The 14,269-nt window shown below is 37.2% G+C and overlaps 2 protein-coding genes across 8 annotated transcripts in view; one reads left to right on the top strand and one right to left on the bottom strand.

Annotated features, from left to right (window-relative positions):
* Positions 1-14,269, bottom strand: part of LOC123006141 (cytosolic carboxypeptidase 6) — a 30,792-nt gene that overhangs the window by 6,089 nt on the left and 10,434 nt on the right. The window contains exon 1 of one of the 3 annotated variants that reach the window (XM_044400381.1): positions 8,545-9,294. The exons of 1 other annotated variant lie outside the window; for it this stretch is intronic. Coding sequence is in view for 1 of the 2 variants with exons in the window: in XM_044400380.1 (XP_044256315.1) it covers positions 3,132-3,195 (64 nt within the window). In the remaining variant the exon portion in view is untranslated. Of the gene's footprint in view, positions 1-3,131; positions 3,350-8,544; positions 9,295-14,269 lie in introns of those variants that run through there. One more of the 3 variants, XM_044400380.1, reaches the window with a different exon arrangement.
* Positions 1,709-14,038, top strand: LOC123006143 (ELAV-like protein 3). Of its 5 annotated transcripts, none has more exons than XM_044400386.1 (7): positions 1,709-2,144; positions 5,001-5,438; positions 6,793-6,929; positions 7,091-7,244; positions 7,799-7,837; positions 8,721-8,952; positions 9,018-14,038. In XM_044400386.1, the coding sequence occupies exons 2-7, from the start codon at positions 5,234-5,236 to the stop codon at positions 9,340-9,342; spliced, it is 1,092 nt and encodes a 363-aa protein (XP_044256321.1). In that variant the 5' UTR covers positions 1,709-2,144; positions 5,001-5,233; the 3' UTR covers positions 9,343-14,038. The 5 variants fall into 5 exon arrangements, with proteins under 5 accessions (XP_044256321.1, XP_044256320.1, XP_044256322.1 ...); XM_044400385.1 differs by lacking the exon at positions 1,709-2,144 and adding an exon at positions 3,485-3,649; XM_044400387.1 differs by lacking the exon at positions 1,709-2,144 and adding an exon at positions 3,485-3,649 and having other exon boundaries at positions 6,826-6,929.

Genomic DNA, 14,269 nt, shown 5'->3' on the forward strand with positions numbered 1-14,269 from the left:
CGCCCATTATTCTGCCCGACAGCCGTCAAAGCAGACACTCCAATTTAAGTATTAACACGCAATGCTACAAATTTAGAACAAACCAATAATCGATTGGTTTTTGCATCATTTGGCAGTTTCCGACATCAGACCGCCACCTTCCGAATTTGTCTTATGACTGACTTCCGCTGTCAATGTTGACAATTTTTAAGCTCAAAGTTTGATCAATATACGCTATTGCATGCCTTGACTCCCCGAAAACTTATTTCGTCCTAATTATAAGTATTTTGTTGCGGGAAATTTGGTTATTAACCTCATATTCGCCTAGACGCCACTAGGCACAACGCAATTATTACCCCCACTCTTCGAATCATTCAACTTTTGGTAGGCACGGTATCGTACCCCGAAAAATAGGCATTATTGGACGCACCTCGTAAAGTCGTAAATTATTCTATCATCACATTATCATAATCATCATGTGCATTCGAAAAGGTCGATGACCGGAAAACACAACGTGCAATGCAATTGTGCGTATTTGGTTGTATAAAACATTTAATTACCATATGGAACAGCCAGACTAAAATTGAGAATACATCTTAAAATTAGATCCCTCTTAACCTAGTTAAGAGAAAGGTAATGTATGAAACAGGTTTATCGAACCATCTTCCAGTTGGCTTCTCGCTGAAGTCGAGCTTTATCAGGGAAAGGTCGAAGCTTTATAAAGTGTGCTGCCGTTATGGCTTTTACATGTAATTTATTCCATTATGCTAACGCACATTCAGCAAAAATCATACGAAAAACATTCATTTATAACTGGTAAGATAACGTTTGCAAACATAAGTTAAAAAGACGAATTTGAAATTACATTTAAAATAATAGACTACAAAATAAAATTTTACAAGATGTGTTACGAACAGGATTCAGTTATCAAAAATTTAAGGAGCTTTATAAAGTTGTTCCTGCAACGAATAAAAAATGTAGTAAGACCGTCTGGGTTTTTGGTGGACGTCTAGCAAAATTCAGTGAAGTGCAACAATTTTTAATACGGGAATGTTATAGACTATATATAATATACCTATATTACACGCATACTGTACTGACATTTAATCAGTGCTTAATTTACATCCTATAATTGGATCGTATAAAAATGTGGCTAAAAAATGTTTGAACAATAATCTTGTGAAATTTTATTCTTGAAAAGATCAATAAGCAATCGTACTTTTAAATTGAAAAATGCGAGTGGCGCTTGATATTGGTGTTTAATTCATCCCCTATTTAATTTAATCTTGTTGACGGAAAACTGACCATTAGGGTAGGTTTTTGTGGTGAAAAAAGCAAGTTTTTGTGATTGTATATCGATTGGGTGTTTTTGAGCGGTGTTTTTGGGGTGCGCCAGGAAGAAGATGATTAGAATGATGTGATCAGTCTAAGTAAGATGAATGGGCAATTAAGCGTGCGTAAGGATGACGTATTTCGCGTACGGAGAACGGGGATGCAAGCAGCGCATGGGGAAGGAGCAAGGAGCGCGTTATCCTTGGCGGAGCGCCTGCAAACGTCTGGCGGCCGGAGGCAGGTGAATTGCAGGAAGAGTAGCAGCGCATGAATGGGGGCGGCGTCGCCAGCGTCGGCCCCGGGCCAGGGGTGAAAGCGCGCGCAGAATATCGACCGTTTGCAACCCCTGGCCGACACCCTCCTCACCAGCGCCATGCAACACCATTTAGTTATTGCACTCTCTGAATAACACTTGTGTTACGTTTGGTAGTGTACGTTATGTAATAATATCATTCCTTGCATAATTACTTATTACTAATAATTCCTACTACTATTGTCTATATTTAATCAATAGTATAAATATATAAATTATTTAAATATTTATTGAAAGTTTCATAGTTCGGTTAATTATTGTACTCTAGGTTGGCTTAATAACCTTGCATCGTTAGAAAATTATTATATTTAATCATCTTTAAAAATAAGTGCAATCCTTTTTAACGCCTGTTTTAACTACTGTTCACTCCCGTCATTGTACAATACTCATACATTTCTTCCATCATTACCATTTCTCTTCAATCTCGCACTGTTAGTGGATACGTAATACAGTTTCAATCGTTTAAACGTTTTACAATAATTTGTGCTACAATCTTGGGATTCAACACCAACGTCAAAGGGTAAGTAGCTTTTTTTGAGTAGTTAAAACCCCCACCTGTGACCCACCAGATTAAAAATCTCAACCTGTCGCTAGTCCATTCTTAAAATTCGCAAAACAATTTACGTGAGTTGTAATGATTAGCGCGATGCCGGTAGTTTGAGCTGAGAGTCGCGGGGGTTGCGACTGTGGGAAGGGAGTTGTCGACGATCAATACTACAGCCGGCCTGGCCAAAGCCCGTGCCTCGATTACCATTATTCCTGTATTCCATGTCACCCACGCGATGTCGATTTGCAATCTCGACTAGATTTCGGGTGATTTTGAGCATTTTCCACCCCCGGATTTAAACCGAAGATTGCTCCGGAACTGCCCAAATACCGGCTTTGTACCAGCTTGTGAACTTGGCGTATTTTTGTATTTTCATCAAAAATATGACATTTATAAATAGTTTTATTGATTCTCAAAACACACACCATTACTTGCGTTTATACAAACCGAAATAAAACTAGCCTCAAAATTCTTTTTGCTTATCTGATAAAAATTCAAGCGTTTCACGTGCGTGAATATTCATTGACGGGACCCAATCTGGATATGATCTAATCTCGCCCTTAATAGGTCAGGTCACAGCCGACACCTGGCCAGTTTGGTACCATATGGACATACCAAAATTTCCAAAACACGCGACTTGAATTTATAAATAATTCAAAGTTCAAACGCGATCGTAATCACTCCAGATGTCATTAAAATCCTGCTGAAAAATTAATAAGTGCCCCTAAATAAATCTCTCTTAAAACTAGAGTTGCGGGTGAACGGCCTCCAGTCTGGGAATAAGTTAGACTAGGGGCGAAAGGGCCTCTTTGTATGCCATCAGCTGTTCAGTACCCACTGATTAGGTGCACCCTTCCCCCTTGTTATTAAATCTAGACTGAGATAGAGCTATATCAAATATATTCAACGTGTGTTACTTTAAGGGTGGTTCAAGGCGTCTCTTTTTAGAAGCTAACTTACCCTCTTTTAATTTGCCATATGCCGCACGTGCTACAAAAAACCAAACCAGTTTCGCTTGTGCCATTTATGTTATCATCAGGGATGCGTTCATTTGCAAGTGTGTTAAATTTTTATCGCCGATGATAACAAGGGGCGAGTGCGGCAAAGAACGGCGTAAAGTCGACTCGAATGTCTGATTTCACAATTTCATTCTATCGGAAATGTGTATTTTCGTGTTATTGGAGTAAATATTCTATTTCAGTTTTAGTAAAAATTTGCTAAAAATTAAAAATAGAATAGAAATTTATACTTGCGCATGTGCATTAAACTCGCGATACCTAGTTGAAAGCCCCCACTGTACCGTACCGGCGTTAATTGCAGTAACAGTTCTGAACGCGTAGAAGCTGTTTCATTTTTTATTTTAGTTTTTTATTTTTGTTTCGTTTTTCATTTTTTTTCCGTTTCTGTTAATTAGTGAACGCAGCCCGAAATTTGAATATCACTATGACTTCACGCAAATGTGATTTTCTGAATTTTAGGTAAGTTATCACCGCCTACTGTCAACTCGAAATAATCAATAATTTACCTTTCCCTTATCGCAATTTTTTATTTGTCTTTTTCCTAACACACAAAACATTGTTGAAACAGTTTTGTTCGAAAACGCGGCCTCCTTTTTTGTCGAAATTTTATTTTTGGATTTGTTATTAGAGAATCAGACGGAAGAATAGTTGTAACGCACGTGTCTTAAACCAATCACTTGAGCGCTTTTCCAAACGTTACACCTCCTTTACCTTATCAAATAATTGACTAACAACCATGCCAAATGCATTACCAGACATTATTGTAATGTGATTTCTCAGCTATATTTTCATAAACCGGTTGATAGGCTGCTGGTCAATTCCAGGTAATGCGAGTTTTGACCAAAAAAATAAGAAAATAAATTGCTGTATACGATTTTCAGCTATAAAGTACACTAGAAATTCTTCAAAATTTTCTACGATTTGTATATGCTTCTTTATCCGAAAATAGATCAGCTTCTATAAATACCACCAAAATCAAATTCATGTGCTCGTGAAGTAGGAAGTTACTTATATAAAAAATAATCAACTTAATAATAATCATCTTATTTACAGCGGGTTCACACCCAGTTATTAAACTACAAATATTAAAAAAAAAAAAAACAAATAATGTATCTATAACTCAAAGTTAAAATAAATATAAATGAATATAAAACAATGTAAAGCAACTTAAAGTCATTTATTTATGAGCAGTCCACATAGCCTGAGTTCTGAGGGTTGTTTTGACCTTCATAGACATAGACACACAGAAAATAAGCGTAATATGTTTGTGAGTTGTACGTCGTAATGTAGGTATGTTCTTTAATATCAGAAACTATAGGTTTGATTTTTTTGTTTGGTCAAGGCAAGGTAACATAAAACGCCCCTTGTAGTTAATAGATGTTTGATTCACGTTTGGTTTTGGTCGTAAAATCTGCGAATTGATTGAGTTAATAAAAATGTACTGATTGTAGTAACTGAAATTTTTACAAATCTGTAATAATCGTCTGGTAGAGTACGTGGGACAAACCGATAAAATACCAGTGTTAGTGTTATCAGCTGGTTGGAGTTGTGTGAATAATTTGGTTTGAGTATGGAGTCACAAACAAAAGTGATAATGAATTGTTGTAAAATGCAAAACAGTGTAATTCCGAGTGTCTGCTCGGGATAATCGAGTTAATCTAATTAGTTCTTTGTTGGTGATGTCACCAATATGGCTTCCGGTGTTTGCTTACCTAGACAATAATTGTTTCCTTCTTTCCGGTCCATTTCCTCGATGAAAACCCTCGAGTGCCTTGTCGTTTTGATTAATCTCGTTTTTCTTCTCTTTCAGATTGTAGAATAGGGAATTTTTCTACCCCTTTAATACGAAGAAGATTGTAACAGAGTTCAAAAAAAAGTTGAAAAAGCAAACCAAAACGTGTTAGAAATTTCGTATTGTTTTTATACTCGATTAGTGAATTAAACAAGTTGATTTTAATGTAAAGAAGTTCTTCGCAAGAAGACAAAACAGCCGCCACCATTGAGGAAGTTCTAGATTACGATTTTGAGTTCAGCGACGAGAACATGATGTCCAACGGATTAGACTCGGGGGTTGTTGGACAACAGAATGGAGGCAGCGGGGGCCAAGTCGGTGGGGGTCAAGAAGAATCCAAAACGAATCTCATCGTTAATTACCTACCCCAAACCATGACACAAGAAGAAATCCGATCTTTATTTTCCAGTATTGGAGAAGTCGAAAGTTGCAAATTAATTCGTGATAAAGTTACAGGTATGCAGTGTGTGATTATGTAATTCTAGTTATGTTAGACGATCCAAAAGTCGTATTTTTTTCGAAATTGTTACTCCATAAATTAAAAACGCTGCTGTCTATATTTAACCAGTTTGTTTTTACGCCACTATAAGTTAACAAACTTGGACAATTTTATAAATGAAACATGGTTTTAACCTAAATGTCGTTCATAGTTAAACAGTAATCCACGCAATGTAGTTATTTATAGGACTTATAAAACTTGTAACAGTGCCAAAGTATTATTATAAACTGTAATCGATTTTCTTACATTTTGAGATTTCCACGTTACCATTAATTCAATTCGATAAATGTAAACAACATGAAAGAAAAATCACATAAAGAACCAAAACGATAAAAGTTTACACATTTCATGTCGTTTGCGTTTGACAGTAATTAATATGCGAATTGTATACATACTCATCACTATTTTGTTATCATACATTGTAAATTATGTCAGTGTACAATGATTGTTTTTTTGAACTAAGGGTAGACATTTGTAAATTTGGACTACCTTTACAAAATGGAATTTTATTTTCATTATTATTTATCGTGATAATGGCACGCGAACATTGTTTAATGTTTGCGTAGATCTCAAATTTTAAAAACAATTCACTTGATAAAGTTACGACGCTCTGCCACTGGTGGCTTCAAGCTTCCTGTAACATGATTAAATTGGGCACTGTTTAGAATTAAACATACCACTCGCTTGTGGAAGAATAGCACAAATTCTGTGGTAGTGTGATAAATATCATGATGATTTCTTTTTTGAAAATCGTTCTCGTTTTTATTAGCTTCCCAAATTTCTTTGCTTCCCCTTTGTCAATGAAAATGAGTCATTGGCACGTGTATTGTACCCTCACGCATATGTGCTCAAGGGGGACGCGAGTGTCATATGCTTTTTACAAAGCTTCATTCAATTGTCTGTGTATTTATATCTGCATCCCGTTACGGTGTCTGTAACGATTTTACCCGAAACTACACTTAGATAATATTTGTGTCTTATCTATTAAGAAAGGCAGGTTGTTAAAAATGTATTTGCTTTAATTTGGTTGAACATTAAGCAAATATTTATCTTGGAGTTCTTTATTATAAAAATTCATTTATAAGGTTGATATGTCATGTTATCGATCGGCAGTGGGATTCACTATGAATGAGACCGGAGTTTGATTTTCTGAATGGAATAGGGAGTTGTGGCCGTTTATTTTAGGGCACGTTTATAGTTTTTAACACTTTTTGTTTATGTAGTTTATGGTTGTAATAAAGTTGCTTGCTTTGATTTTTGTTTAGTTTTTTTTTATTAACACGTATTTTTTCGTAATTTGGTTTCCTGCAGTGCCTGGGGTTATCACTAGTCCATTGCTTACAGGGCAATCACTTGGTTATGGTTTCGTAAACTACCACAGACCAGAAGATGCAGAAAAAGCAATTAATACACTGAACGGATTAAGATTGCAGAACAAGACAATTAAGGTGAGGACACAAGTGTTAATCGTTTAAAAGATCGCGGGCCGAATTCGCGAACGACAGGGTCATAAGCATAAATCGTCGACTTAGATGTTTGGAATTATTGGAGTTGGCAAAGTGCGATGATTTTGGCATCGGATCTGTAGCAGGATGTGGTTTTCTTTCAGGTGTCATATGCGCGGCCAAGTTCCGAAGCAATCAAGGGTGCAAACCTGTACGTTTCCGGATTACCGAAGAACATGACCCAACAAGACTTGGAATCTCTGTTTAGTCCGTATGGTCGTATAATAACATCGCGCATTTTATGTGACAACATAACCGGTAAGAGTCTGTCGTAACGTCATTTTTTGTATAAACAACAACCTGCGATCGTACACTCTGCGATAGTATATGTACACTGCCGATAACCAGACTCAGACACACACCACAGAGTGTTTGATCGCATCAGCTTTGCAACAATCAAGGTTGCAGTTCTTCGCCGCGAAGATTCGTGGGCAAAAGAGGTACACTCGAGCCTAAATTGCTAGTTTGAATTTTTAGTTGCGTGTGTGAGAGTGAACCAGGTCCAGGGATGTTTGCCGGTGGAGTTGATGCCACAATCACAGTAACATACATACAGAATACATCAACATACTTGCAGTTTGTTTATTGATTATTATAATCAGTAAATATTTAGTTTTTATTATTTTTATTGGATGTGGTAGCTTTGATTTAATTATTAATATGATTTAATTCAGAGTTACTGTTGAAATTTGGCTCTCATATCTGAATAAAACCAGCGGCAGTCCGAGGTGGGTCCCACCCGGTTGCTGTTAATTCACAAATTATTTGTCTTACTGTACCTATATTTTGCGTTTTTCTCTTCTCTTCCCTAGTACGTCAATTTGTCACGGGGGCCGGAGAGAATTTGCCTGGTACGTACCTCTCTCTCTCTCTACCATAACACCCAAATGAACACCACCCACAACCACCAAATCCACTCTTTGGTTGTTCTGTTTCGGGCGCGATCATACTATCTATCTAGAAGTTTCAACAAGTCAAAATTCAAGATGGCGAGTTAACCAGAACGCTAACGAAACTGCATTGTAAATGTTTAGTTGCTTGAACGTTCGTGTCTTAAAGTACACCAATGTTCTGGAGAAGCTGAACGATGCACCCCTCCCCCCATATCAATTGACAGAGTCTAATTCTAAATTTAATTAATCACTCTTGGTTCATTCAGTTTGGAAAAATTCATTTTGCTTTTATTTTTATTATTTTGTTGTTATTGTTTTAATTTTCTTTATTTTGCATCGTGGCATGTTAATTTTGATTTGCTGATTTTTTTTCGTTTTTTCGTTTATTTTGTATTTAAAAAAGAGCAGAGCAATCACACTACCCAACACGTTATACATTTACATTCATACAACACACATAACATACATGACACAACACATGCCAAAAAGTGACGACGATATGACGACATGTTTTATTTAAAATCTGCAATTGTCGTTGCTTTTTCCGAACCTTTATACACTACGAGAGGCTGTTTACGAATGTGCTTGAAGGTTTTCAGTTGATGTAACAATGATGCATGATTACCTTTACTGCACTTGGTCAATAATTTGATTTTTGATTATACCTTTCAGTATTCCAGTTGATGTTTGAAGGAGACTTTCATAAACGGCTTGCTCGTATCGATATTAAAAATTAGATCGTTGATATTGTCTTTACTAGTAAATATAAAAAAAGCGATCTGATTTTTATCTAGTTGCGAGTGTCGGTAAATTTATGAAAATATTGATATTTCCAATTCAGGCCTGTCGAAAGGAGTAGGTTTCATCCGTTTTGACCAACGTTTAGAAGCAGAACGAGCAATTCAAGAACTCAATGGTACCATTCCTAAAGGCTCCACCGAACCTATAACAGTGAAATTTGCCAACAACCCGAGTAACAACAACAAAGCCATTCCTCCATTGGCAGCTTATCTAACTCCCCAAGCCACTCGCCGTTTCGCTGGCCCTATCCACCACCCAACGGGACGATTCAGGTTGGATAGCGAAACTCTTCTAGAAGGATAACCCATCGGTAACGTTGATCGTGTTTTGTTTTCAGGTATTCTCCGCTGGCCGGAGACCTGCTGGCCAACTCCATGCTACCCGGAAACGCTATGAACGGTTCCGGTTGGTGCATTTTCGTATATAACCTCGCTCCAGAAACAGAAGAGAATGTTCTCTGGCAGTTGTTTGGCCCGTTCGGAGCCGTCCAGAGCGTCAAAGTGATCCGTGACCTGCAGACGAACAAATGTAAAGGTTTCGGCTTTGTCACGATGACCAATTATGACGAAGCCGTGGTAGCCATCCAGTCGCTAAACGGTTACACGCTGGGTAACCGTGTCCTGCAGGTCAGCTTTAAAACGAATAAAAGTAAAACTACATAGAGCGACGTTTAGTCAACACCAGCGCACTTGCCGGACGCTGCGCATACGTCGCCAATATTTAAACATTATTTATTATTTATTGTTCACTGTTCGTGTAAATTATACGGGCTCTATATAGGTAATTTAATACGATGGTGTGCGACAGCGATCGGCAGGAACGGGGGCGCCCGCCAAAAGCGCACCTCCCTATTTAATAACTTAGTACTTATAAAAAGATACGAAGCTAGTCAGAAGTGCATTCGCGTTTCCTAATAGCAAAGATTTCTACGGTCTGATGTTTTTTATTTAATGTCTATGAAATTTGTGCCATCACCGTTAATTGACATGTTGGGAACTCGCCCAAAGATTCATAATAGCTAAACAATATATATTTACATATAGTATTTATTATTGTATAATTTCGTAATTACTTTCAAAATGTAATTGGTTAGTATAATTTATGTATTTATATGTAGTGTTTTGTGTATTTCTTAAATTGAGACTAGTCGCATCAACGGCTACGCACGCTCTCAAAATGAGTTTGGAGTTTGGTGGCGTTGTACCGTTGTATTTGTAATTTGTGTTCACGGACGGCCGTCGCGGCGAGGGTTGACTATAAATAAATAAATTACATAGAAATATAAATATATATATATAATTGATTAGTTATGTCTGCATGTGATAGGTGATGGGCACCAAACTACATGTTAATAAAATTATAGGTTTTACGGTTTCACCACCAGTTAGACATTTTATATCGGACTATGCTGAAAAGCGTGACTGACTAGACGCGGACGCAGACGCGGCATGGACGACTGAAAATCAGTCACACCCTCACCGCATCGGTGCTCCGTACATTCTTATTGTGTGTTGTGTTTAGTTTCACGTTTACCGGATTTCTAACCACCTCAGCTTTCTGATAGGAAGAATTTGCGTGGTTTTGCTTTGAAATGCCATCAAGTAAGCGACGGCAATGCTTTAGCGAGACCACAACTGTCCCATTAATTTATTATTTATTTATGATTTATTTTATTTTTGGTTTTGAGGACGAAACGGACGTTTCGTACCGGTTTTGACTTATAGTTTGTTAATTTAGTTTTTGATTATTTTAACGACTTGGTTCATTTCTTTATTTTCAATATAAACCGATTAAAATTTACTTTTGATTTTGTTTTAATTTTTGGTTTCATTACAATTACATTTCCTCTGTTGTGATGTCTCACGGTGTTCGCTGACGTCGATGCAACTTGCTACTACGCATTGCACAAGCGACGCGACTACCGCGAGGATATCGATCGCGGAGGTCGCGCCGCCTCTAACCACCTACAGACTAACCAGCCACTTCCACTAAAGAATCACTTTATTTTTATAAAACACTCGTACCTTGAGATCGGATAATAATGAGTATATCGATACATACTATTTTATAGAGCATGCTATTAACAATGGCAGATTGTGTTTTGGCATTTTGATCTGGACCATTGCCACTTCATTATACGTTTACGTATTGCATGTATCGTCGGTTTGATAAATAAGCGAAACGCACACGCCCGCCCGGCAGCGCAGAATACGAACATGTACATAGAAATTATAAGTTTGATCGAACTAGGCAAATAAGTACAATTATAAGGCGAGACTTGTAGCTTTATTGAGGGGCAATCGAAACTAACGATTAGCAACCAGGCGAGGGAGTGCAGCGGACTTATTACTATACTAACTAGTACCAGTAGAAAAATTTTAAACGGACCTCTATCGACAATTTGGAACTCAAAACCGAACACACGAACCAAACTCGAAAAACGACGCAACCCCAATAATAATACGCTGACATACTTAACACGTACGTACTATTAATATTATAAGAAGTAGCAGAAGCGCGTTCTAAAGCGGTGCCAGATGATGCACTGTTCCGAAACTATACGCCGAAACAACGCCGCTTTAGAATGCACCAATTTTTTCATTTATTTTTATTAACGATATTACGTAACCACCTCAATGACACTGCGGGTTCTCTTTGTAAGCAGTTTTGATTATTAGCAACTCAAACCGCCGAATGAAATTCGATACACTTGTGTGTAAACTATACGCTTTAATCAATAATAAAACGAACCGAAACTATGACATTGTTTCGCACAATTTTGGCTGACTATTATTCGACTTTTAATTTATTTAAGTACATATTTAAAGGAAAAATTCGCTTTTTTTTGGCTTGAGACAACGAACCACTACTACTCATCTTTGCCACATTTCCATGGTGAGTACCTCGACTAACTGATTAAATCATTGCGCGTGACAATTCAAAAAATTAACACCAAAACAATTCAATCATTTTCTGTACAAAACTGCTTCACGGGACCACAAAACGCCAGGATTTGCTTAAATATTTCAAACATATCATTTTCGTCAATAAAAAAACGCACAATTGGGAAAAGTGTTTTTGAGGTCGTTGCGTAAATCGCGTGTTTTCGGTTTTGTGGTTGGAATTTTGAGTCGGTTTGAAAAGTAAAAAAAATAATAATCGGGATAAGAATGAGACAAATGCCCCTCGTTTGTGATAGCCGGGCCTATTTGCGGGGGGCTCCCGAGGTCCAATCGGGCGCGGTCTGATGTTATATATATATATATAGGCGGACCGGAAAAAGACCGCGACCATCGCCGCGAACTCCATACTCCACTGCAAACGCGTACGGGTCGACGTACAATCTTATATTGTATACAGTCTAAGTCAGTAAACAGTTAGTGTTCCGAGCACAAACTAGTGACGTAGGTGATGTTATTGGTTACTCTGGCCTAAATCGAAACTCGTGTAGACTAATTCCATTTACAGAACAACGATCTATTTCAAATGATATTATATGTCTATCAGCAATGCTTGTTTACCATTCTTAGCTTCTATTTGGCTAGCCATTTGCTAAATATACCGCTTAACTTTTTTAATCATTGTATATTAAATTGATATTATTCTGATTATTATGTATTATTACTTATTACGAGATATTCTATTATGGTCATGATTGATTATTAATTATTATGGATTACGTATATCACTATTACGTATCTCTCTACATAAGGGTTATCTCTTTGTGTGTTGTGTAGATCTCTAGCGTAAGTGTAACATAGTACATATTCCTATTGGTTACTTTCTCTATGTGTGTAGCTGTTGTGTTGCGGGCGGGCGACCCGGCGAAATGGGCGCCGTAACGCCAACGCCGAGACGCTCGCCCTGGATGCGGGTTCGCCCAATCCCGCCCGGCGCCAAGCAGGGCTATAGCTCAAATATTGTTGTGACGAGATGCATTCCATTATTAAAAAACCACTGATTGATATATACATATATTATATACTCATACTTATATTCTATCTGTTTTGATAAAATGGTGGTTATTATTATTATAAATATCGAGTGCAAAAGTTATATGTACAGAGGTTATATTATTAGGAAGTACAGTACCTCATAAACTGTAATTCATGCAATAACTTATTATAAGAAAGTTCTTATTACAATATACTTAGCTTTAGAATAAGAGGCGAGGTTTGTAAGATCTTTTGCTCTCTACTACCTTGCGGCGGAGGGTCGCGCTGGCGCGGACGCGTTGCGCGTTCGGCTCGGCCGTCCGTCTTCCCTCCTGGTGCCGCGAGTCTTCTAAAAAAGGACAACTAAGGACTGTGGAGTCAGCTAGCAGCTAGCAACTAGCGTTGTGCTGTCGGATCCCGGCAAGGATGGAAGGTGAAGTGATCAAGTCAAGAAGTATTCAAGTGACGATGACGACATATCAACAGACCGACTCCCGATACGGTGCACCCATCAAGCCCTGCTGATGGAACTGAACTGATTCACTAATAAATATTACCGAAAACTAATTTAATAGCCGAGCAACCGTTCTAGTAGTCGTACATCACATAATGAAAAAAATAACAATAATTTTAAAAACAATTTACCAAAACATCGTACTAGTAATAGTAGTAGTAGGAAGCCGCGGCGAGGATCGCAGACTACACCTACTTACTACCAACAAAGGTCAGATCTCTGTGTTTCCAACTTTTAGTTACGTTTACTTATTATTATACTTAATATTAAACTGTTCATTGTCTTTTATTGCTTATTGTCCAGTGTCACATGCTGCATTTGTGTGTATTATTGTCATTTGGTGGTTATTTGTAATCTATACCTATTTATTGTATCAGTAATTGATATTAGATATTGAGTATTAGTTGAATCGCCGTAGAGATTCGGGAATTGTATTCAGCAGACGGCAAACGATCTCCGTGCAGTGTTTAGTTATTTGATTGATTGATGTCGATTAGCTTGTTTCGGGTTTGCTTCGATTCGGTTCAGATTCACATTCGATTGGGTTTCTTTACGAGAAGGCTGTGGAAGCTGGGAACCAGGTCATCGGATAGTGCGAACAGTAGGCTAAAATAATAAGTACACTGGCACTGGACACTGGCAAATACTAAGTATGCAAGTGTAATCGCATCGCCATTGCGTTGCAGTCAGGACAACTCTTAATATTACACACAATGTTATTGTGTATTCCAGGCTAGAAGTCGGTGTAATGCAATATTTGTACTTTTCCATGTTGACAAAACTCAATACAATAAAGTATAAAAGCTACATTTACATTGGGTTCTAATCATTCCCTTCAAAGTTACTATCTACTATTTCGATTTTGTAATATATCGTATGTATAAAATAGATCTGATACATTTACGACTATTCGATTTTATTTTTTATTTCTTCTTACATGTCTTTTTACAATCATCAATGGTCCTTGTAAAAACATTAACTCATTATTTATAGTCCTTTAAGTACCTCTCAGCTTATACACTGTCCTTTATTATTATAAATAAATAAATACAAATTTATTTATTTATACATCTACTGTTTTCTATTTTTTACAAGTAACTAAATGTGTTCAATTATTTTAATTCACACATCACATTACCA

This window comes from Tribolium madens, unplaced genomic scaffold (genome assembly GCF_015345945.1).
Source record: "Tribolium madens isolate multiple individuals breed KSU strain unplaced genomic scaffold, Tmad_KSU_1.1 Scaffold_2;HRSCAF=44;Tcas5.2_LGX, whole genome shotgun sequence".
Classification (NCBI taxonomy): Eukaryota; Metazoa; Arthropoda; class Insecta; order Coleoptera; family Tenebrionidae; genus Tribolium; species Tribolium madens.